Source organism: Zeus faber, assembly GCF_960531495.2.
Source record: "Zeus faber genome assembly, chromosome: 7".
NCBI lineage: Eukaryota > Metazoa > Chordata > Actinopteri > Zeiformes > Zeidae > Zeus > Zeus faber.
Genome location: NC_137203.1, coordinates 34,341,994 through 34,365,777, shown reverse-complemented (window position 1 = coordinate 34,365,777; position 23,784 = coordinate 34,341,994). Strand labels below are relative to the sequence as shown.

Genomic DNA, 23,784 nt, shown 5'->3' with positions numbered 1-23,784 from the left:
TTCAAACAGGATGTTCTCAGAGGGAATTGGCCACTGAGCTAAGAGTGTCAGAGTGTCGTCAGCAGGTTGCTACAGAGAGACTGGAAGAGTCACAGAGAGGCATAGAAGCGTCTTTTGGCCACATCCCACACTGATGGACCGCTTCATTGTGAACAGTGCCCTGCGGAACCGGATGATGAATGCCACTCAACTCCAGGCGCATTTAAGGGAGATGAGAGGCACCCAAGTGTCACGTCAGACCATTCGAAACCATTTCCGTCAGCGTGGTCTGCGTGCTAGATGACCTGCAAGGGTACCTTACCACACCACCAGGCACAGGCATCATCGTCTTGCATGGGCCAGGAAGCATTTACGCTGGATGAGGCACCGTTGGGCCTCAGTGCTGTTCTCTGATGAAAGTCGATTCACGTTGAGCAGAAATGATGGCCGCCAACGATGTTGGAGACGTCAAGGAGAGCGCTATGCATCAGCCACTGTTGTCACCAGACGAGCCGGTGGTGGTGGTGGTGTTACAGTGTGGGCAGGTATGTCTAGTCAATACAGAACTGCCCTACACTTTGTGAATGGTACATTGACAAGCCCATACTACCTGAATAGCATCATTAATCCAGTCATTGTGCCCATGCATGAACAACACAGGCCTAATTTCATCTTCATGGACGACAATGCTCCAGCTCACCGAGGTCACATCATTAGGGAACGGCTGCTGGAGACTAGTGTACCTCAAATGGAGTGGCCTGCACTTTCTCCAGACCTGAATCCCACAGAAAACCTATGGGATCAGCTGAGTCGCCGTGTAGAGGCTCGTCACTCTGTGCCCCAGAACCTCAATGACCTGAGGGCCACCCTTCAAGAAGAGTGGGGGCCAGGCCTCAGCAGACAATAAGTCGACTTGTGAACAGCATGAGACGTCGTTGTCAAGCTGTAATTGATGCTCAAGGGCACATGACAAGTTATTGAGACATTGACATTTTTTGTTGTGGTATACCCACCGCTGTTATTGCTTTTGTTTCAATAAATTGTTTGAGATGAGGAAATCACCATTGCATGCTTCTACTTAAATGCCCTACTGTCATGATATAATATCACTGTAGCGTGAACCTTTTACATTTTCCATAAATTTCACCCAAAAGCCAAATATCCCTAACTTTGTGAGTAGTGTATGTAGAAGTAATGCAATACAGAACATATCCCACTGACCAATTTCAACAATTACAGTTCTCAGCTCACATATAGTAGCTCACATTTCATTTATATTAAGTTATTTATGGCTGTTGACTATAAAAACTTTTTTAATACTTTTTAATTGAATAACTGCAAGACTTTGTTTAAGCTAGTCTCTGCAGAGATCATAGGACATATTATAAGAGAGTCTTAACAACATCAACATGTTATAGTTGTTAAGTGAGCATTATAAAGTTGCGGAGTGGTCTTTTCAAGGCAGAAGTTAGATTCAAGACTTAAGAGATTTATTCGACACATACATAGACATACTTCCATACATGTATGCAGTGAAATGTCAAGTTACCACAGACCCGTGGGGTCCATGGGGCACGTGCTGTTGGGACAGTGGGAACGTCATCTCCCCATTGCTTTTGGTTGTTTTGGGACTTAATTCAGTAAAAACTGGATATTTTTGTATAAATATTTTACTTGTAATTAATATATCCTACACTTCTGGAACGGGGAGCATTTGCCACATTACATTCTAATGTGCATGCAAACTGCACCACGCGCACCCCCGATAAAATTGAGGTGGCTCACTTTTAAAGTTTTCACTTTGTCTTGTTTTGATTCCTCTTGTCCTTGGAAGAGGGAACAGATGTATGATGCTGAAACTAAAATAGGTTAAAATAGGTCTGCCTTAAAAAAAAGATGATTGCGCACCTAGAAAAAGTTGAAATTGGCAACAAATTACACAGAACTGGTGAAACATGCAGGTGTAAGCCATGTGTTCAGTGCCAACAATCTGAATCTCTCAACTTCTCTTCGAATTGGTGGTAGAGGGCCACTAAATAACACCTCAGAATTCAAGGAGCTGACTGTTCAGCAGATCAACAAAGTCTGTTTCAGCACTTCAGACTGTCTCACAACATCATTGGTCTCTATGTGCACTGTGATGGTTTTCACAGTTGGATGTGCAGCCACGATATGCCGGATTCTTTCTGTCATATCAGAGACCATGTCGTAGGAAAAGCAGAATATTTTGGTGTTCTTACCGCACATGCTTCTTACATCTTTTACAGCAAAGTTACCCACAATCAGAGTTTAGGCCTAGTGGTTAGCTTTCCCTGTAGCCTTTTACTTTAAGTTAGTGTCTTTTCATTGCATCAGATGGAGATCCAGGATTATCTTGTCCACTGATTTGAGTCCAGGGTTAAGTGGAGTCGTTCCAACATATTCTATTCGCTTCCACGTTCACTTCTAACCGGTGAATTTTGGGTTCCAGCCCTGCAAGCTTCTGTAGAAGTTTGTGGAAGTAGTCTGTGGAGAGGGGGGACATCTTGCTGCTAATTAGCTTAGCTTAGTTTACTGAAGTGAGTGGAGCCATGTCCGCTGGTGCTGGTAGTAATCCTCTATAAACAGTTGTAAAAAGTGTCCCTTTTTTTAGATGGAGCCGCTGTTTCTTCTTTAAGCATTGCAGCAGGAAAAGAGTGCGGTTAACTTAAAAGCAGAGCTTAGAGCAAAACAAAGCGGAGAGCAAAGCATGTCTGCTCTCACACAAAGAAAATGTACGGAGTGAGACCAAATGATTAGAAAATTTGATCAATTTGAATCATCCAATCACGGATATATACTCTAAATGATCGGACGACAATGTCAAAGAGATTTAATAGTCAATGTTTTATTATGAACATACAATTTAATGAAAATCAGAATTGGCCAGAATTGGCAGGTGAGACTTGAGGAAAAAATCAGGAATCGGAATCGGCCATGAAAATTGCAATCAGAGCATCTTTAGTTGGTAGACATGTTTGGTAACTTCACGAGATGATGCATTTCAAGGGCTATATCATTATTCGATAAATTTGTAAATATAGCTAGCCGTAGTAGCTCGCATACAATGTGAATTGCCTCGTTATGAGACGGCTACAGCGTCGGCTACTAACTGATGGAGTGATTTAGCTCCACTAACTCAAACGCCCCCCTGTTACACAATTGTGGTACTCAAAATATATTCCCAAGGTTGGTCGGTCTGACATAGCCTACGTTATGAGCTGTTTTCCCGGACAGTGAATTAAGCCAGGCCCTACACTATAGATGGTAAGTTGAGGTCAGACCCACTGAACGTGAGAGTTGCCAATGCTCGCTGGATTCTTCGATATATCAAAGTTTGATAGACAACGTTGTATAAAGCCTTAGAAAAGCGAACCAACTTTGGGAAAGACTCTTGCACATGCACGATGCAGATGTTCACGCAAACTTTTTCCGTGGACTATGCACAATGCGCAATGCATTTTTGTGATCTTCACGCAAACCTCTGCTGCTGAGGGTCAGACTGCGGGGGTGCCTCATGTGGAGGTCCGCCATTTTGCCTGCATCCAGGTCCTTCTCCCAAAAGTGGCAATTTTATCCATTTAAAATGACACCTACACAAAGGGTGCAAAAAGGGAAAGTGGTCTGACTGAATAGTTTGTGAAGCCACTGTGTCTTGTGTCATCATAGTTCAACGTGTTTGGGAAAGGCAGGCCAAAACACAGTAACAAATTAAAATGAGTGGTTTAAATTTTTTTAAATCAATTCTAATTAAGAACATTTTAATAAAATATTATTCATTTTAGGTTTGTTAAATAAATATGTGTACTGTTCCATAAATGACACTGGACTGCCGTGCTGGACTGAGTGCCAGTGATTTTTTTTTTAATAATAATGATTTGTGTTACTGTTATTTAGTTGATTATTTAAATAGTTCAAACTGATTTGATTTAAGTTATTGAAAATAATTATTTTATTTTGTTCATCATACATTCAATTTAATTTAGATTAGATTACATGGGGAAACTCAGTTCACTCACCGAGACGCTGAACAACGCAGATCGATCGTTTCCTTTAATGTGACCGTCCAGGTGAAGATCAAGCTTCCATATTCCATGTGATGTGAAGTCACAATGTGAAACCGTTTTGATAAAGTTCAACCTCTTAATCGTACTGTAACACACACCTGGATCCATTGTTGTAAAGGGGCGTAACATCGAAGAAGAAAAAGCTCACATCACTTTCGTAAACAGATAGTTAAAGCACAGCATAGGGATTCTTCGGTCTCACTTGTCTGTGAGAACTTTCATCTCCGTGCCATTGTGGATTATGAGAAGCGTGTGGTGGAAACTCTAGGTCATATCTCGGACCTCAGTCTGACCAGTGCGATAGATCCAAGTCAGTGTTAGCAGCTCGTTCTGGACTACATCCTCCGTGATGAATGTCAGTTCTCCGACAGCGACGCAGAGAACGACAGCGATGCGGTATCTGACATAATCCCGGACTTGGAGAACATTTCAAACAGCGGATTTCAACCTGAATGTGATGCTACGGAAGATTTTCGAGAACCACTGGAGGAGACCGATGATACGCCCGTTGTTACAACGGAAGAAGTTGATGACATGATGAAGTCCGTTGAGGTTTGTGATTCAGATTATAACCAATTAGCAATGGACACAATTCTCAAGTTTACACCTGCAAATGCGGCCAGGGGCGAAAAGAAAATGGTAGGCTTGACCAGGAATCATGTACAAAGAAACTGAATCCTGATTTTATCTATAGATCACGCTACATGATAGCAGCCTTAACAAAGCAGGAAACAGTCATGTTTATCATGGGGCAGCTATTCTGCAATGGGAGACACAGTTAAATGACTTCAGCCAACAAGAAAACGCCAACCAAAAGAAAGAAGCAGTGGACCCAGTACTCTGGATGGTCAAGTCTGCAGAGCTTCGTTTCTCTTCATTCACCAGTAATTATCATTTATTACAACAGTGCCATCCTGTTAAAGGCAGTAATCCTACATCTCTAGCTAACATATCCATTGGCATTATTTCCTACTAAATGTGATGTATTTTCGCAATTTTAGGAACAGAATTGCAATGTACGCCTCCCTGCGATCCACCGACACATGAAAGAGAATGGCATCATGGCTCGTGTAAGAGAGAGGGCCGCGGGAAAACAAGCTATTTCTACAGCACAAGGAAATACGAGAAGTAGTGACCTTCATCGCAAACTCTGCTGAGGACCATGCTGTAGTATTGCCGGGACGCCATCCGAATCAGAAAAGCTTTGCTGGAAAGCTGTTGCCATGATGTGTCACAAAGGCATCTGTGGTGCAACTACAGGAAAGCACTGATCCCTACAGGTAGGTTGAGTTGCCCCTAGATAGATAGATAGATAAATAGGTCACCCTGCTCACACAGACGTGTTTCAAAGTAATGTCTATTTTTTTGTTTGTTTTATTCATCTTTTAGAGCAGAGGACAGTGCAGCTTTCATTATTCAGAGACATCTGGTCAAAAATGCTGCCTCACATCACAAGCTGCAAACCCATGTCTGATCTATGTTGGCAGTGTCAAAAAACAACTATCAGGTATAGATTTTTTTTCTCTATATAAAACTGCATTTTGTTTTCTCCCATCAAATGCTCTTTGTCCTCTGCTGGAAAACAAAATGTGTAGCCTTTTTTTACATGTTATAATAAAAACTTTTACTGTGCTTTTTAAGCCTACAGAAGTGCCAATCTGAGGAAGCAGGAGCCGTCTCCTTCTCTGAGTGCAGCTTGTGCACTCAGAGTGGGAGGCGTACAACTCCATGATCAAGGACTCCAAGTACACCTATGAACGCCACAACCTCTCTTTGGGTGGTGGTGTTCAACCTGCGAGCAACCACATCAAGATGCATTTCAGTTTTGACTTCGCACAACAGGTTCGTACATGGTCTCAAGAAGAAATGTAAACTAAGGCTATTCAGTATGCAGAGAGTTACATGAAAGGGGTTGACAAAAGGCTACAGCAGAAATTAAATATGGGTTGGTCAACTATTAACATTCCTAGGTGAAAGGCAGTTAATGGTGCTAAGTACCCTACATGCCCACTACATTCCAGAACCTGACAGATCAAACACTGCTTTTGCACTTTTTCTGTTGCTCACATATTTTCTCAAGGCCTTTGTTTTTCTTTTCAGGTTCATTATCCATCAGATCCCCTTCAGCCAGACCCAATGTACTTCTTGACTCCTTGAAAGTGTGGCCTTTTCTGCTCTATATCTGCTCTGATGGAATACCACAGCAAATCAACTACTTGGTGGATGAAGGTACGTCATCCAGCAAAGGCAGCAACGCTGTGATAAGTTACCTGCACCACTCCTTCCAAGACTATGGTCTTGGGGACCGAGGTAGACCTTCACTGTGACAACTGCAGTGGACAGAACAAAAACAAGTTCTGCTGTGGCACTGTGCTTTGCTTACATTTTCTAAGCTTCACCATCACATGGATCTACACTTCCTGATAGCAGCACCAGACTGGTGCTTTGGACTTATCAAGCAGCATTTCGGAAAGACTGGGGTGAACACTCTAGCTGAAATTGCAACAGTTATTCAAAACAGCACGGTAAGGACAATCAACAATGGCACAGTGCTGGTGCAAGGCTTTAACTGGCAAGAACACATGAACCCATACTTCAGACCATTGCAACAGATCAAGCAGTACCAGCACTTTCGGTGGGTAGTGCATCACTGTCTTGGCATAAACTGTAAGTAATGATTCTTCAAAGCTTAAATGTTGAATATTTAATGTCATGGTGAAACAAATAAATGTATAAATACAATTTTTGGATTGAGATTCTATTTCATGTCTTCCAGCTTTGATGCCAAGGATCCTGATGTGGTTGCGGTCAAGGTGTCTTCTAGAGGTGAGGAGACCAGATTCCAGCTGCTCCGTGACGTCCATGCCCTGCCCCCCAGAGATGCACTTCCTGTTATGCCACCACCTGGACTGGACAGAGCCAGACAGAGCTACCTCTTCCACAAGATCAGAGAGTTCTGTGATAACGATGCCCTGCATATCACCTGCCCAGCACCACCAGTCGGAACAGGCAGCCCCAAACAGGCGCTGAGTGTAGCTGGTGTAAGGTTGGGGTTAGCCCACATATAACTCCGAGACCTTTGATGATATTTGTCTAATAATATTTATATATTAAATGACACTGAGTTTGATATAAAGAGACTCATGTTATTGATAGACTGTACATTTTGTTGTGTTGTCCGCACTTTTTAACTCCTAAGTAATTCCACTTTTATAAAATATGTATATTCTTACTGTTAAATAAAAGCCTTTAAAAAAAAAAAATAGATGTGTGTCGATGACGCTGTTCAACATTTCCTCAAAACACAAGAACAAGGCAGAGACTGCCCCATTCAGCATGGTGTCAAGTCCCCATTCAGCAGGATATCAAGTGGCCATGTGACAAGTAACCATGCGGCTTTGTTGGTCCTCCAAACCATTTGCATTCTGGGAGCTGGCTGAATGAAGCAGATTGTGGGGGAAAACTTGGAGGGGGATTATCTCAAACACAGTTTGCCACACCCTTGTCTTTCACATGTCGTATTTTTAAAAGTATTTGCTTGATTTGCACAAGTGACACCCTGTTTTGAAGCTCTGATTCTTCACTTTCAAATGATGCAAAAAAAGTCAGAAGCCACCAAATCTAACTAAAGTCTGCGGTGGGTCACATTTGTATCCTTATAACAAAGGATAAAAGAATATTCCAATTGTGTCCTTTGATAGTTGTTATGCACACCTTCAAATTAGTGGGTATTTTAAGCCAAGTACTTTGCAATTGGGATTCTATTCTTAAAGGCTAACCTCTGCCCTCTGCCTCTTTCTTTACAGCTCTTGTGGATGTCACCTTCACACTTTTGTTACTCAACCCAGATTTCACCACAGCTTGGAATGTCAGGTATGGATACAACTAAACCCTAACCCATGTTACCCGCTCTTGATGTGGCACACAAAAATAAGTCATTGTGAAATGTACTCAGATTTTAGCAGACAACTCATTTTGCAACCAATTTCCTTCAGGAATAGGGCAAAGGCTTTTTCAAAATTAAAGGAACACCATTTTCAAATAGCAGACGTTTCACCCCCATTATATAACTATCAAATGTGTCCAGTACATCGCCTGCCTTAATTAATAAATTTCCGCATCTGTGTTTGCTGATGCAGTTTGTCCATGTTTGGCAACCTGTGCAATCCGGCAATATCGCGATACACAATATTATTGTCGTTGTTGTAGGGGGAGCAATGACTGAAAAAGTGTTACCATAACGCAGGGTTGCGCACAGTGTTTTTTTTGTTTCATTAAATTACAATAAATACATCTACAATGAAAACACTATTTGTTTTCTGTGGAGAGACAGCAAGCCCTTAATGCCGTATCACAGAGAACTGATCGTGGCTGATTTCAAGGTAGTGGAATCCCACATGAAGAGTAAGAAACACAAAATTGCCCCATCAACCCGCCAACAATTGCCGGATATTTCCGAGTTCTGTTCTACCCTAGCCTCCACGACGCTTTCACCCCACCTCCGACACCAGCACCAGGGATCTCCAACAGACCAACCACCACCAGATCTCCGGACAACATTCGGGTGTACACCGACACTGAAAGCAGAGGTAGTGTGGTGTCTTAAGAGAGTGACAAAAGACGGATCATGCAAGTCAAATGAGGAGTCAGCAAGTCAGGAGACTTTTTCCGCACAATGTTCCCAGACTCTTGCATAAGCAAGTTTGGATTAGCCCCGTACATCTCAGGTCAGTTTGTTTCGGATGCTAACAAGGATGCCTTTGTTTTAATGTTCGACGAGAGTCTCAATCAAACCTTGAAAACCAAACAACTGGACCTGCATATCCGCTATTGGTGCAAAGAGCACGTCCAGTCCAAATATTTGGGATCGCAGTTCATGGGACATGGAACAGCCCAGGAGGTACTGCGCCATTTCAAAGTAAGTAGCCAGCACAAATTGATGATGTTTAAACTAGGCATTTAGACTACATGGAAGCCACAGGCCAAGTAATAACGGGGCTCAGAATGAAACGTGACATGGGGGGGGGGGGTTAAATGACACATTATAGTTGACTATTATTAACTTAACAGTAACTTTAGCTTGTTTCTGCTTTAGCTTTGTGCTAACGGCTGTAGTGCTGTTAGCGTAAACTCAGCCAGCTAACTGAACATTAGTTGTTCTGTTAGCACTGAATTGTGCTCCTTCCCTGGCTCATTAACAGCTTATCATATGCCTCGATAATGGTGGCACGCAAACAGCCAATCATTTAACACGTGTGTTCTTTGTTTGCACCATTAATGTATGGCATAACCACAGAAACAGCGTTGTGATTAAAATTAATGCAGATGGTGAGGAAATTGTTGGTTAAAAAAAAAAAAAAAAACAGGTCCGCTTGCCAGAATGGCAGGTGTTTTTTTCTGTCCGACCAATATCAGAACACATTGTGTTTTTCTTTTCATTATTAATTGTCGTTATTATTAATATTTATTATTATTGTTGTTGATTCCTTACCTGTGTTGGCCTCTCATCCATTACAGAGATATGCTGTTTGCCATTTTGCTAAATTTTTACTGGATCTCATATGAATCCAATATTCTTTTTTTCGTAATTATTATAATTGTTACATGCTTCATGAATCATTGTTTAATTCTCAGGAGGGTGCGAAGGACCTGGACAGGCGTAAACTGCTATGTCTCCATGGACGGACCAAACGTTAATTTTGAGCTACTGCAGCAAGAACAGGCATAGCAGTATGGGGGGCTCAACTGATTGTGGTGGGAAGCTGTGTCCTCTACACCTTACGTAATGCTTGCAAAGCTGGTTTGACCATGTTGCAACTGGAGAAGGTTTTGAGGGTCAATGACACACCAAAGCTACCAAATCCAGGAACATCATCTTTTGACACCCTTGAAGCGGCACAGAAAGATCCTCCCATCTTGCGAAACTCTACTTCTACATGTCTGTCACCAGGACCTTCAGTCCTTTTTTGACAACATACCAGACAGATGAGCCAGTGATGCCATTCCATGCAAACAATTTGGCTGAGTTGATGAAGGTAATTATATTGTAGGACTGTACAGTTGGTTAGGGCCATTTTATGTTCATTGATTATACTTTTGATTATGGATGTATTACTGTGATATGGCATTGATATAAAGTCAAATGTTAAGATAATGAAAATAAAAGTATGCAATGAACAGCGCTCCTGATATTTTGTTCAATGCATATGGTTGGATTAAATTTTTAGTTTTTCTGTTCAGTGTATTCTGAGGCGTTTCATCAAGAATGAGGTCCTACAGGACATCAGTCCACTCCAGTTGGTCAAACTGGATGTTGCTGACAAAAATAACTGGGTCTATCCTAAGGAAGTGAACATCTGCTTGGATGCAGAATCAGCCCTGAAGGTAGAGTATCTTTCAAATTATCAGGAAGCAGAACATGGATTTGCTAGTTGTAATATTATCGGTAATTATCATTATCCCCGTCAGGAACTTCAAAGTCAGAAAAAGATAGAACTCAGTCCAAAGTTTAGGAGGGACTGCATCAAGGTGATGTCCAACATCCTTATGAAAGTGAGGACAAGAGCCCCTTAATATACAGTATATATCCCACATACATATCCCACTGTGAGGCGGGTGACCTGTTGGGACCCTTGAAAGATGTTCTCAGATCTTTTTTTTTCTTCATTACAATGTGTCTCTGAATGTAAAAGGAACCAAGAGTGATAGGCATACTGATATTAAGTAAATGGCATCTAAATAAGTGTTAAGTATCCAGAAAGTGCATATTACAATATATGAATTAACCTGGTTCTTACCTTGTATTTAGTGTGACTGTAAAATAAAGTGTTTATATTTTCATTGATTTGTGTGTTCCTTTGTATTTGTTGCAGGTGGCTATAAAACTCCAATCACCAACAGTGACTAATGAAACTGTTGGGGATTACCCAACAATTTTGTGATTTCATATCTTTTGAGGCTAGAAATGACACCTTCCTTTCCTACCGACCCACCGAGACCATGTGGGTACAGGATGTACTTAGATGAGGAGAAGCAAAAGAAAGTGACGGAAATTGTAACATAAAACAAAAGGGCAGCTGTGGAACATATCAAGGGGTTTAAGAAGAAGAAAGTGTCTGAAGTGGCAAACATTCTGCAGAATGATGCTGATCAGCTTGCCACACAAGCTGAGGGAAAGGCTTGTACCCTGATGGCACAATTCATCACCAAATCAAACGTGCTAAGAAAGCTGTACAAAGGAAAAATGGCAGAATTACTTATTAATATAAACAGGTGGAGGCAAAATTGACAAATGCCTACAGAGCCATGACATAGCTCTGAAAGGGTAACCAAGTTAAATGGCAAGGGATATACTTTTTTTTTTTTTTTTTTTTTTTTTTTTCAAGCATGTTGTTTAAAAGACAATCTTTATGAATGCATTAGAATAGCTCTCGGAATTATAGTTCTCAGCCAATTGTGCCTTTTTACTGATAATTCAGTTTTGTTTTATGTTATTGTTTTCCTTGTCCATGGGGTCATCTTACTTTGTCACTGGGCCAAAAAAGTCCCGTTCTATGTTGCAATAAACATTTGGGCAAAATTGTTCTAACCCTGAGCAATTTGTTTTGTTTTTTTTCTTAAATTTCAGTTATTGGAAAATTGGTCTTGAATTAATGAAAATTAATTCCGAAGTATTACCTGCGTGAGAAACCGGAAATTAATTATATTTTATAGATCTAAAATCGAGTGGATTATTAATGACATGCTTGCATTGCAGGTGGTTGATTCATGATCACACAAACACAATAGTTCATAAGATTTATTTTTTATGCTGGAGGCACTAATAGCTGATGGGATGTCTGTATTTCCTTTGATTTTTTTTTTTTCATTTGTTTTGCAAAAAAGTGCACATTTGCTTTCAGCTTTTTGTCATCTAGGTAAGAATATGCCTAGGTGACAAAAAGCTACATTAGTTGCCTTTATTAATCATTCAATGATAAATCACAATTTTTCAGTTCATGTTTTTTATAACAAGTTTAGCGTGTTTTGTATTATATTAGCTGTTCAACAGAAACTGATATAAATCTGAAAGAAATTCTTGAATGCGATTTTTTTCCTAGGATTGTTTTTTTAATAAAATGTTTCAACTTATCTTTTTTCCATTATTCAACATTAAGTGCCAACATTTTGGAATAGCACTGGTTAGAATTCGTAGAGAATTGGATTATGATGGGAGGCTCGGGGGGCCTGGAATTATTTCTAGTTTTAAAGAAGGGCCTGACAAATGTTTGAGAACCAATGCACTATAGGGTAGACACTAAAATTTTTGTTTTCCCATTGGCCTCCTTGGCCACCAGGTCATTTAATTTGCTGGCCCAGGTGGAATTTTGGTGGTTTTTACAAGAACATAAATACTAGCACGGTGGTTTGATTAAAGTCCCTGTAAAGTGAATTTAGTGATTTGCTTCTCAATACATACTGTACATATTAGTAATTTTAAAAAGTAGTACATGTAATTGCTGAAAACATGTGAAGAGACTGAGCGATGTAGTACTGAATTGGGGAGTTAGACCGTTAAACTGTTTCTCTGCCCGCTAGCCCTCACCGGCAGAAATGTAAATCTGTGCAAATGCGGCCAGAACAAAAAGGAACCATCCTGCTGGCTTGACCGTGCAGGGTTTAGTTAAGTTAGAATAGGCTTCATGCTAGCAGGCCGCAGAGCACTGATCTGGTCTGTGGATAAACGATCAGGGAGCACCGGAGAGCGGGGAGTCCCGCAGCCAGACAGCGACGCTTTAGGGTGCGCAACTTGAGACACAGGACCGGGTTCATCAGAACATTTAAACATGGAATTTACTACAATGTAAATATTCAACACGATTTGCCGCGGCTTCAGCCGACATGCAGATCTCAGAGCAGAGAGAACTGCCTTTTATTTTTAATTTTAATTTTTTTATTTTGAAACCACTTTTTATATTTTTATTTACTTTGGTTGTGTGGTTAGTAACACATTTCTCTGTGGTGTGACAATCTTTAATACAAATATTTATTTATAAACCAATTGTCAAAGCATGAGATGGTGCCTTCCGCATAGTGGAAAAGCCATCTTTCATGTACACGATACAGAATTTGGGCTGGTTGGGCGTTCCGTCTGGGCCTGTCAAACTGAGTCCTGAACCTGGCTGGCTGTGCTAGGCGCGGGGCTCACCATGTGGCCTCCTTCGTGGGTGGCGGTCTCCTGTCATCCCAACGGGCGGCCGAGGTACCTGCCCTCTGAAGCTCTCTGTGCGCAGGGTGCTCGTCGCTGGGGGGTCTGCCTGTGGGTGGAGGTGTCGTCTGCTGCCCTCTGTTCTGTAGTCCACATGCTCGGCGGCTGGGGGCTGACCAGGGACCTGATGTGGGCACAGAGCTGCCCGAGATGGCGGAGGCGCATGGCGGACGCACTGCGCCCTTGGCTGATCGCTCTGGGTTGGCTGACACCAGGTACGGGAGGTGGGCGCACTGCGGCGCCCCCCTTGTGCGTGGGGGGGGGGGGGGGCATGGGTGGGCGTGGGGGTCTTGCCGGCCCGCCCGTGTGGCGGGTGGCTCGGGCGGGGTGTCGGTCTGGCACCGTGGGGCCGTGATCCGGGCCCGCCGTCCGTGCCTTGCCCCCGTGGCCCGGGTTCTGTCCCGGTGGCTGCGTCTTGTGCCTGCGCCCGGGGGTTGGTTGTATGTGTGTGCCCCTGGGGCGCAGGGCCTCCTCGTGCTCCCTGGGACTTGGTCATGCTCCTCGGGCTGGCCACGGGAGTTGCTCCACCGCCCTCTGGCTTCTCTGGGGGCCCGGGGGTCTTCCGTGGCCTCAGGGCGGGGTACCCAGGGATCTCCTGCAGCCGGGGGTTGTCCGTGGGGCTGTGGAGTTAGGGCAGCTTCGGGGCCCCTTGCGCTGCTTGGAGGTGCCGCAAGACAATGCTGACCTTCTACACCAGTACCAATGGGGATAAGTCATACACACTCACCGGTGGACATCTTACAGACACACACGCACACCTGCTTGGAGTGCACCCCGGCAACCGGAGGTGCTTTCCTCTCCTTTCCTCCCTCATTTACTGCCATAACTTTGACAGGAAGAGGCCACGGGACCAATTGTAGTTCCAGTTTTCCTGGACCTAATTCAGTTTTTCAATTCATGTTGTCATCCAATGTTCATGTTTTTGTGTAAATGTTGTTGTTGTTTCTGTGTTTATTTGTCGCACCGTGGTGATTCTCCCCCTCTTAGTAGTGATCAGTTGTTTATATACCCAAACATGATGAATAGTTCTCCAAAGAGGGGGGTTGGTGGTGGCTCTCCGTAACCAAAACTATGCTCTTGTCATTCTACAGAGCATCAACAGGACAGAGTTATTGCAGCAGTTCTTGATTTTTTAAGAATTAATAAAGAGTTGCATTGCAGGTTGAGAAGTTGATGGATGAACCTAAAATGAACCTAAAATGCACTATAACCTTTACAGGTGAACTCAATTTGACCTCTAAACTTTTGAATGCACATGTTTCAGTACTTTTTGCACAACTTGCTGTTGCCTTGCTCTAACAAGGAGCTGAACAGCAAACAGGTGTTTGATCCATGAATCAACCAATACATTTCCTGGTTCAATTAGAATTGGTATTTAAACAGTCCTCTTCATCATGCTGTTCACATTTAGACATCATGAGACCAAGACGACACCTTACAATTGATCAAAAGTACCTCGCCATTGCGAAGCTTCAAACAGGATGTTCTCAGAGGGAAGTGGCCACTGAACTTAGAGTGTCATCAGCAGGTTGCAACAGAGATACAGAGCGACTGGAAGAGTCACAGAAAGGCATAGAAGTGGACGTCCTTTGGCCACATCCCACACTGATGACCGCTTCATTGTGAACAGTGCCCTGCGGAACCGAATGATGAAAGCCACTAAACTCCAGGCACATTTAAGGGAGATGAGAGGCACCTAAGTGTCACGTCAGAACAGCGTGGTCTGCGTGCTAGACGACCTGCAAGGGTACCTGACCACACCACCAGGCACAGGCATCATCGTCTTGCATGGGCCAGGGAGCATTTACGCTGGACGGGGGACCAGTGGGCCTCAGTGCTGTTCCCTGATGAAAGTCGATTCACATTGAGCAGAAATGATGGCCGCCAACGATGTTGGAGACATCAAGGAGAGCGCTATGCATCGGCCACTGTTGTCACCAGACGAGCCTTTGGTGGTGTTACAGTCTGGGCAGATGTGTCTAGTCAATACAGAACTGCCCTACACTTTGTGAATGGTACAGTGACAAGCCCATACTACCTGAATAACATCATTAATCCAGTCATTGTGCCCCTGCATGAACAACACAGGCCTAATTTCATCTTCATGGACGACAATGCTCCAGCTCATCGATGTTGCATCATTAGGGAACGGCTGCTGGAGACTGGGGTACCTCAAATGGAGTGGCCTGCACTTTCTCCAGACCTGAATCCCACAGAAAACCTATGGGATCAGCTGAGTCACCATGTAGAGGCTCGTCACTCTGTACCCCCAGAACCTCAATGGGCAGCCCTCAACCTGAGGGCCGCCCTTCATGAAAAGTGGGGTGCCATGCCTCAGCAGACAATAAGTCGACTTGTGAACAGCATGAGACGTCGTTGTCAAGCTGTAATTGATGCTCAAGGGCACATGACAAGTTATTGAGACATTGACATTTTTTGTTGTGGTATACCAACCACTGTTGTTGGCTTTTATTTTAATAAATTGTTTGAGATGAGGAAATCACCATTGCATGCTTCTACTTAAATGCCCTACTTTCATGATATATCACTGTACCGTGAACTTTTTACATATATATATAAATATATATATATATATGTGTGTGTATATATATATATATATATGTGTGTGTGTGTATATATATATATATGTGTGTGTATATATATATATGTGTGTGTGTGTATATATATATGTGTGTGTGTATGTGTATATATGTGTATTTGTATATATATATATGTGTATATATATATATATATATATATATATAAAGATGACTCCATATGTAAGCCTTACGGTGCATTATGTGACCAAGGACTGGGTTTTGAAATCCCGGTGCCTCGAGACCTCGTTCCTACCTGTGAACCACACCGCTGATAATATCACGGAAGGGCTCCACATCGCCTTTGATGAGGGGTCCCTTGATGAAAATAAATTGGCCTGCAAGAGGATCAACAATGGTTCAAACATCGAAGCAGTAGTGGATAAATTTAAGTGACCGTGGCTGAACTGTTTTGGCCACAACTTACACCTGGCAGTGACCAACTCCATGACAAATATGAAAGACGGCACATCCTGCCCAATAGGCCTCTGTCACAGCTTGGTGACAGCCGTCTCTCAGCCAACTGAAGAGAAGCGATCTGGCCAAAACGCAAGTGGAACTCAGTGTCCCCGAGCACTGCCTCATACTGTTGTGCTCAGCTGATAAAGTTAGCCTCAGTTTATTATGTATAGCAATATATCAATAATGCCTTGATAAAAAGAAAATTTTATATTTAAACAGATGGCTCAGATGCAGGATATCAGATAGCCTATAGCTATAACTATTGCCACTGCACTCCAACAGCATCACTGTAATTTAGGCTATACTAAATAGATAATTATTTCAGTGCAATAAATTAATGGCAATATTCTTTGCAGGACTGCACGACAAGTTGGGGAACAAAACAAATAATAGTGGTGTCTTCGAGCAAATCCTGGCCATCAAACAAGTTGCAAGGTGCAAGCGGTCCCACCTGCAGCAAAGAACAGAACACTTTGTCCTGGACATGCTGAAGTCACGTGCAATCACCAACCGCCCATTCCAAAGTGAACTCGAGCAGATACCTAACTAATATAGTGCCTACAGGAGGAGCCCCTCAACTCCAACAGAGATCCCCTCACCTGGTGGTGCGATAACGAAAAGAGATTTCCGCTGCTCTCTAAAGTCGCCCACAAGTATATGTGCATTTGTGTGACGAGCACACCATCAGACAGTTTTTAGTGCTGCCGGTAACATTGTTACCCCCCTCCGATCTTCCCTGAAACCACATAAAGTAAATATGTTGCTTTCCTTGAGCGCAACGACACGACCCCTGCCTAAATCAGTATAATAGTTGTCTACACTTCTGTATTATTGTTTAATGATAAAATGGTTTCAGACTTTTTCTATTGTTAAGAGATGTTCTACCGTGACCATTCTCACAGCAGGGAAGTTACGAGGCCTACTTTAATTGACAGTTTGTCTTGTCTTTATTTCTTTGGTAACCATTTTATAAAAGTGTTATATTTATTTCTATGTATTGCTTTATTATTCATCAAGTTTGTAGCCTGCTTAAATTAGTTTTATTCTATCTACTGTATTGCCTTGTGTGTTTGTCATACCGTTGCATTCCATTATAATGAGATTTCGATCGATTACTGATATTGCTACTGTATTTATATAATGTATAGCTTATGTTTTCGTTTGATAAAAATGTATTGCAATTAACTGATCCAGCAATGTAAACATCAGCCCTTGTAGAATAGATAAAAAAATAAATAGTGGCAATGCTGCATACCACGCGGTTGAGCAACCCTTTATCGCTGGGGAAATGTCTTCACCACGACAGCCCTAGTGGTGTCGCAGCTTAAATTGAACATAGAAAAAAAAAACAAGTTTCTACTTATTGGATAAGCAGCATGACAGTAAAACCTGTACATCAAAATAATAAAATAATACAATTATTTGTTATCTAGCAAGGCCAGTTCTTAAAGTGCTTTTATTGGAGCTGCTACAGGAGTTGTTCCCCTCTCTCTGTGTTGTATGCGAAGCAAAGTGACAGCACAGGTTAAAAAAAATTAGGAGTCTGGACAACATCGAGGTAAACTGGACTGGTTGGCGAGGCATTTATCTGCTAGTCATTTTTGGTTTTCATTTATTCGTTTGCCTCCGTTTCCTACTTCAACTTAACAAAATCTCCCCATTGCTCCGTTGCTACGGGACTTAATTTTGTAGAAATTTGATTTTTTTTGTGACAATACTCTTTACTTCTAAATAAGGAATCCTGAAGTCCTGTAATGGTGGAGAATTTCAGTCACTCTCTCGGGCTCCGCAGAGCTAATTCCCACCACTCTTCTGTGGGTGTCCAGGGCAGCATCGTGATCACTGAAAAAAAAAAAAACACTGCAGTACCAGTAAAGATTTTCACAGAAAAAATGCAGTAGTCCACTCAGCTCCCAATGCTCTAGTTCTGGTGGCCACATTGCAATGCCTGGTGGCCACCGGGCCAAACATGGTGTCGAACCCTGTCCTATGTCGGCAAATGCACAGTCTACGCACTGCAAATCGAATGTCTGGTTGTACAAACTAAACGTGCGCTCATACGTTCTTGTGAAAGTAATACACATGACTCCACCAGGGAGCAGTAGAGGACAAATGTGGTCTGGTTAGTAGAATGACATTCACAACAGACAACAACAATCACAAACAAATATGTCAACTGCTAAGAAATGTGTAATCTTGTACCTATCGTGTTGGGAAAAAGAAAATAACATTATTCAGAGGAAAAATTGGGAGAGAAATATAAAAAACGAAAGAAAAAAAGGACAGATATAAGAGATTTGGGAGGCAAGAAACAGGGAACTTGCTTCTTGTTGTTGCTTGCTTGGTTATTGTAGTTTAAGTATTTAAATAGGGTATGTCATAGCCTTACATATTGATGAATGGCATATCATAGACAGATGTACAGATGTGCAATATGCAGATGCAGAAATATGCTATTAAAATAGATTGTTAAAGACATACTGTATATAGTGACATGAGAAATCAATGATAATATGGCAATAAGATTATTAGCAGCTTACAGGCCCTGATTGAACTAAAGGGGTGCGGATAGTAAGCTATGGAGAGTATCAGAGTTTAATTAGCTAGATTTAATGCCTGACACAGTAGCTGCACTGTATCATAAAGCCCCTGGGTTTGTAACTTACAGTACGATACTTATTTACAGTACGATGCGTATCCGACAGTACAAACAATGCGTTAATACATGATTCAGCATGTGAGTCCATGTGATTCCGCTTAAATTCACATCAAATACATCTCCGTTAAATGTCATTAGGTGCATTAGTTTGACTAGTTTGACAAATTGTCTTCAAAACAAGCCATTTTATTGAGTGTTTATAGCTGACCCATCCATACTGTATGTACAGCAATATATCAGTGTTTTGTTGATTGTAGAAAACTGACAGTCAATATTGGCCCCTAGACTTTTATCTTCGAGAATCCAAGATGTAACTGATTTGATATAATAAATGCCAAAAGTAATTAAGTACTTTCCTACTGTGTTACAGAAAGGAACTGCACCAGTGTGGAGTGCTGAACCCAGAAAGGGATCTGTACCTCGGCAAGCTAGCTCTGACCAGGTTTCCCAAGAGTCCTGAGACATGGATCCACCGGTATGACTACAGTACATAACAATGATTTCTATCACTCCATTACGAAATATGTAATTGAAAATGATGTATAACAATGTTCTAGAAGTTGTATTTGATTTGTTTTCTTAGGCACATGTTCCCTTTTACACACAGCAATACCAAAAACTCAAGCCCATCACAAAGTAAGAATAGGTTTCCAGAGTACACAGCAGCCAATCACGCAGCAGTTTCAGGCTGTGGATGATGTAGTTCATTCCACTTATGAAAAACAAGTTTGTTTGAGCAACCAGTAAACAAAGTGGTCAATGACGGGTAAAGAGAAAAAAGATGAGTAGATCCGAGCAGAATGAAAGTGACAGTGGGCTCACATTATCCTCCAAAGAGGAGAAAATTGTTACATAAAAAAGAAAAAGGTCACACAAGACCTATTACAGTCGTGGTCGAAAATATTGGCATCCTGTCATATTAAAAAAACAAAAAACCTCACAAGCGGTTCTTAAATTAGTATGAGTTGACAAAAGTAGGCTGGCGCTCGTGAGCAGCAACATGTAAACACGCATGTGATTTGAGCTCTACGTGAAAATAATAATTTAGTTAAATTTCAGCCTTAAAAACGAACTTTACAACTGCACAAAGTAAATCTTAAGTACATCGTAATAACAGACACAAAACAACTTTTTTTTTCACTCATATTTATATATATGACAATCAACGTTCGCGCAGATGGCTTGAATAGTGAGGCCGAAACAAGGAGCCAAAGCCTTGGACTCGATTGAGGTGGGATCACCTAGGGACATGCCAGGCCTGGTTTTGGACACTATAATGGAGGCTAACATAGCCTCGGAGTAACTTTTGAGAAAAATAGAAAGCACTGCGGCTACACTATCGAAAGACCTACACATAAAAATTGAAAGCCTCTCCGATGAGCATCAAAGAGAAATAACCCCAGTTCGCTCAGAATTTCACGAAGCTCTTGATAGCGCTAACCAGCAGATGAAGCTACAGGCTACTTGGATACAAGGCCTAGAGGAGGGGGCTAACCACTACCCTGACCGGGCCGCGGAGCTTGAATCACAGCTGTCGCACTAACTTCCCAATTCAAATAACTGACGGCCAAAGCAGAAGATCTGGAGTCTATGCAACGCAGAGACAACTGTCGGATCATTGGAGCGGAAGAAAACTTTGGAGATGTTCGTATGGAACAGTCGCTGGCTAAACTACTCCAGGATTCGCTGGGCTGAGACTACACCCGAACGCTGGACCGAGCCCACAGAAGTCTACTGCCTAAACCAAAGGATGTGGATCCCCCGAGACTGATCGTGGTCAAATTTCACTTTTTCCAGGAAAAAATGGACATTATGAGGAAGGCATCAAGCCAGTCCAGCATAATAACAAGCAGTTCTTCATCTCCCCAGACTTTACAGCTACAGTAAGGAAATGGCGGGCAGTTTTTTAAGGAAGTAAGAGGACTACTAAGCAACTGCCCAAACACCAGGTTCGCCCTCCTGTTTCCAGCGACATTGAAAATCACATCCCCAAATGGAAAACCGAGATCAGATGACAATCCCTCCAAAGAGTACATAATCACTAATTTGTGAAGGGACTCGGGTACCTAAGGTGAATGTGCCTTAATTTCACTAGTCGGTTAAAGATACAATGGTTACAAGGCTAAGTTTATTGCCGACTAGTACCAGTCTAACAAATGGTGTAGACAAAAGCCAATATAATCACTGTGTTTTCTCCGACTCAGTTTACATGTTTGTTTACCTGCTTATACTATCACCTTGTTGCCATTGCTAGTATTATATACAGCAGGGGAAATAAGTATTGAACACGTCAACATTTTTCTCAGTAAATATATTTCTGATGGGGGCTATTGACATGAAATTTTCACCAGATGTCCGTAACAACATGTTTTCCACACATAAAAAGAAATCAAAATATATATGTCCCTAAATTACGTTGTGTAATAAAGTGGAATGAAACAGGGAAAAAGTATTGAACACGCTTGATGAAATGTATTGAATACTTCGAAGAAAAGCCTTTGTTGGTAATGACAGCTTCAAGATGCCTCTTGTATGAAGAAACTAGTCGCATGCATTGCTCAGGTGTGATTTTTGCCCATTCTTCCACACAAACTGTCTTCAAATCATGAAGGTTCCGGGGGCCTCTTCTATGAATTCTGATCTTCAGTTTTTCCATAGATTTTCAATTGGATTCAAGTCAGGTAATTGACTGTGCCATTCTAGAAGCTTTATTTTCTCTCTCTGAAACCAATGGAGAGTTTCCTTGGCTGTGAGTTTGGGATCATTGTCTTGCTGAAATGTCATCCCTCGTTTCATCTTCAGCATCCTGGTAGATGGCAGCAGATTCTTATCAAGAATGTCTCGGGACATTTCTCCATTCATCCTTCCTTCAGTGAAGAGATGTGAGATGTGAAGTCTGCCAGTACCATATGCTGAAAAACAGCCCCACACCATGATGTTTCCACCTCCGAACTTCACTGTTGGTATGGTTTTTGTTAGGGTGATGTGCAGTGCCATTTCTCCTCCAAACATGGTGTGTGCTACGACATCCAAAGAGTTCAATTTTGGTCTTATCCGACCAGACTATTTTATCCCAGTATTTCATTGGCTTGTCCAAATGTTGTGCAGCAAACTTTAAACAAGCCTCAACATTCTTTTTCTTCAGCAATGGTGTCTTGCGCGGTGAGCGTGCATAGAGGCCATGACGGTTGAGTGCATTACTTGTTGTTTTCTTTGAAACAACTGTACCTGCTATTTCCAGGTCTTTCTGAAGCTCTCTGCGAGTGGTCCTTGGTTCTTGGACAACTCTTCAAATTATTCTTTTGACTCCTCTGTCAGAAATCTTGTGAGGAGCACCTGGTCGTTGCTGGTTGATGGTGAAATGATGTTCTTTTCACTTCCGGATTATGGCCCCAGTGGTGCTCACTGGAACATTCAAAACTTTAGAAAAACGTCTGTAACCAATGCCATCAGTTGGTTTTGCAGCAATAAGGTTGCGACGGTCTTGAGAGAGCTCTTTGGTTTTACCCATCATGCTTCTGGTGTGACACCATGGTAATGAGAAACCTTTTTATAGGCCATCAATTAGGACTAAACCAGCTGATATTAATTTGCACTGAAAGGGGGCAGAATTGCTACCTAAATACTGACAGATTTCAGCTGGTTTCTTGGCTTCCCATGCCTTTTTGCATCTCCTATTCTTCATGTGTTTAATATTTATTCCCTGTTTCATTCCATTTTACACATAACATAATTTTTGGACATGTGTTTTGATTTCTTTGTATGTGTGGATTACTTGGGTTGTTACCGAAATCTGGCAAAAATTTCATGTCAATAGCCCCATCAGAAATATATTTACTGAGATTAATGTTAACGTGTTCAATACTTATTTCCACTGTTTGAGTCATGCACAGTTGTTATTCGGATCTAGTCCGGTACCTCATGTTGTTGTTTGATGGAATGCTCAGTTGGTGTTAGAGCAACCTACATTTTGGGGTGGATAGCCTCTGGGGAAGGGAACCAAGAGCCACTTTTCCGTTTCTTTTTCCCTTTAAGAGATGTCATCTTCATTGGTTTATTCTGTATATTTGTTTTCCACGATCCAAGTATCTTTTCCACAGTAAGCAATGGCTGAATTGTTGGACATTCCTCTGCAACCTCAGGATAACATGCTGTCACAAAGACAAATACGCAAAGCTTATGGCTCTGTAGGCTTCATCATCTGGAACATTAGATGTATGGGCAACGCGATCAAACGCAACAGAATTTTTTCTCATGTGAAATAATTTAATCCAGACGTCATATTTTTAAAAGAGACACACTTAAAGATGAATCACCACATCTGATCAAGAAACAACTGTATCTGGCAGGTTTATCGCTCTTATTTTGACCACAACTCAAGGGGCTTAGCAATTCTTTTCAGGGAGAGAATCCAGTTTGACTAAACAAAATTAATTCAAGATCCTAATGGCTGATATATCATATTGGTAGGCAGACTATGCAACACTCCGATTATCCTTGTAAACATCTATGGTCCAAACTGGGATGGCTCACAATTCTTTATCAAACGAATAGCCTATATCCCAGATGTTGACACTCATCAGCTCATCATGGCAGGAAACCTAAACTGCACACTGAATCCACAATTGAATTGATCCAACCCCAAGCCAGGCAGCAAATTATCCAAAGCAGGATCTGTTAACTCTTTCATGCAGTCCTATGGTCTCACAGATCCATGGGGGAAATCAAACCCCGCTACGAAACAATTTAAATTTT

At 41.9% G+C, this 23,784-nt stretch overlaps 1 protein-coding gene and 2 long non-coding RNA genes across 3 annotated transcripts in view; all 3 read left to right on the top strand.

The window, feature by feature from the left end:
• ptar1 (protein prenyltransferase alpha subunit repeat containing 1) overlaps nucleotides 1-23,784 on the top strand; it is a 51,155-nt gene that overhangs the window by 9,258 nt on the left and 18,113 nt on the right. The window contains exons 3-4 of the mRNA XM_080004500.1: nucleotides 7,871-7,937; nucleotides 19,400-19,504. Coding sequence (XP_079860626.1) covers nucleotides 7,871-7,937; nucleotides 19,400-19,504 — 172 coding nt within the window. The remainder of the gene's footprint in view (nucleotides 1-7,870; nucleotides 7,938-19,399; nucleotides 19,505-23,784) is intronic.
• On the top strand, nucleotides 4,844-5,532 carry LOC307232403. The gene is made up of 3 exons (XR_013844232.1): nucleotides 4,844-4,948; nucleotides 5,066-5,344; nucleotides 5,454-5,532. It is a non-coding gene; the product is annotated as an uncharacterized lncRNA (long non-coding RNA).
• LOC307232505 lies at nucleotides 8,797-11,507 on the top strand. Its single transcript, XR_013844238.1, has 4 exons — nucleotides 8,797-8,982; nucleotides 9,699-10,099; nucleotides 10,305-10,448; nucleotides 10,937-11,507. It is a non-coding gene; the product is annotated as an uncharacterized lncRNA (long non-coding RNA).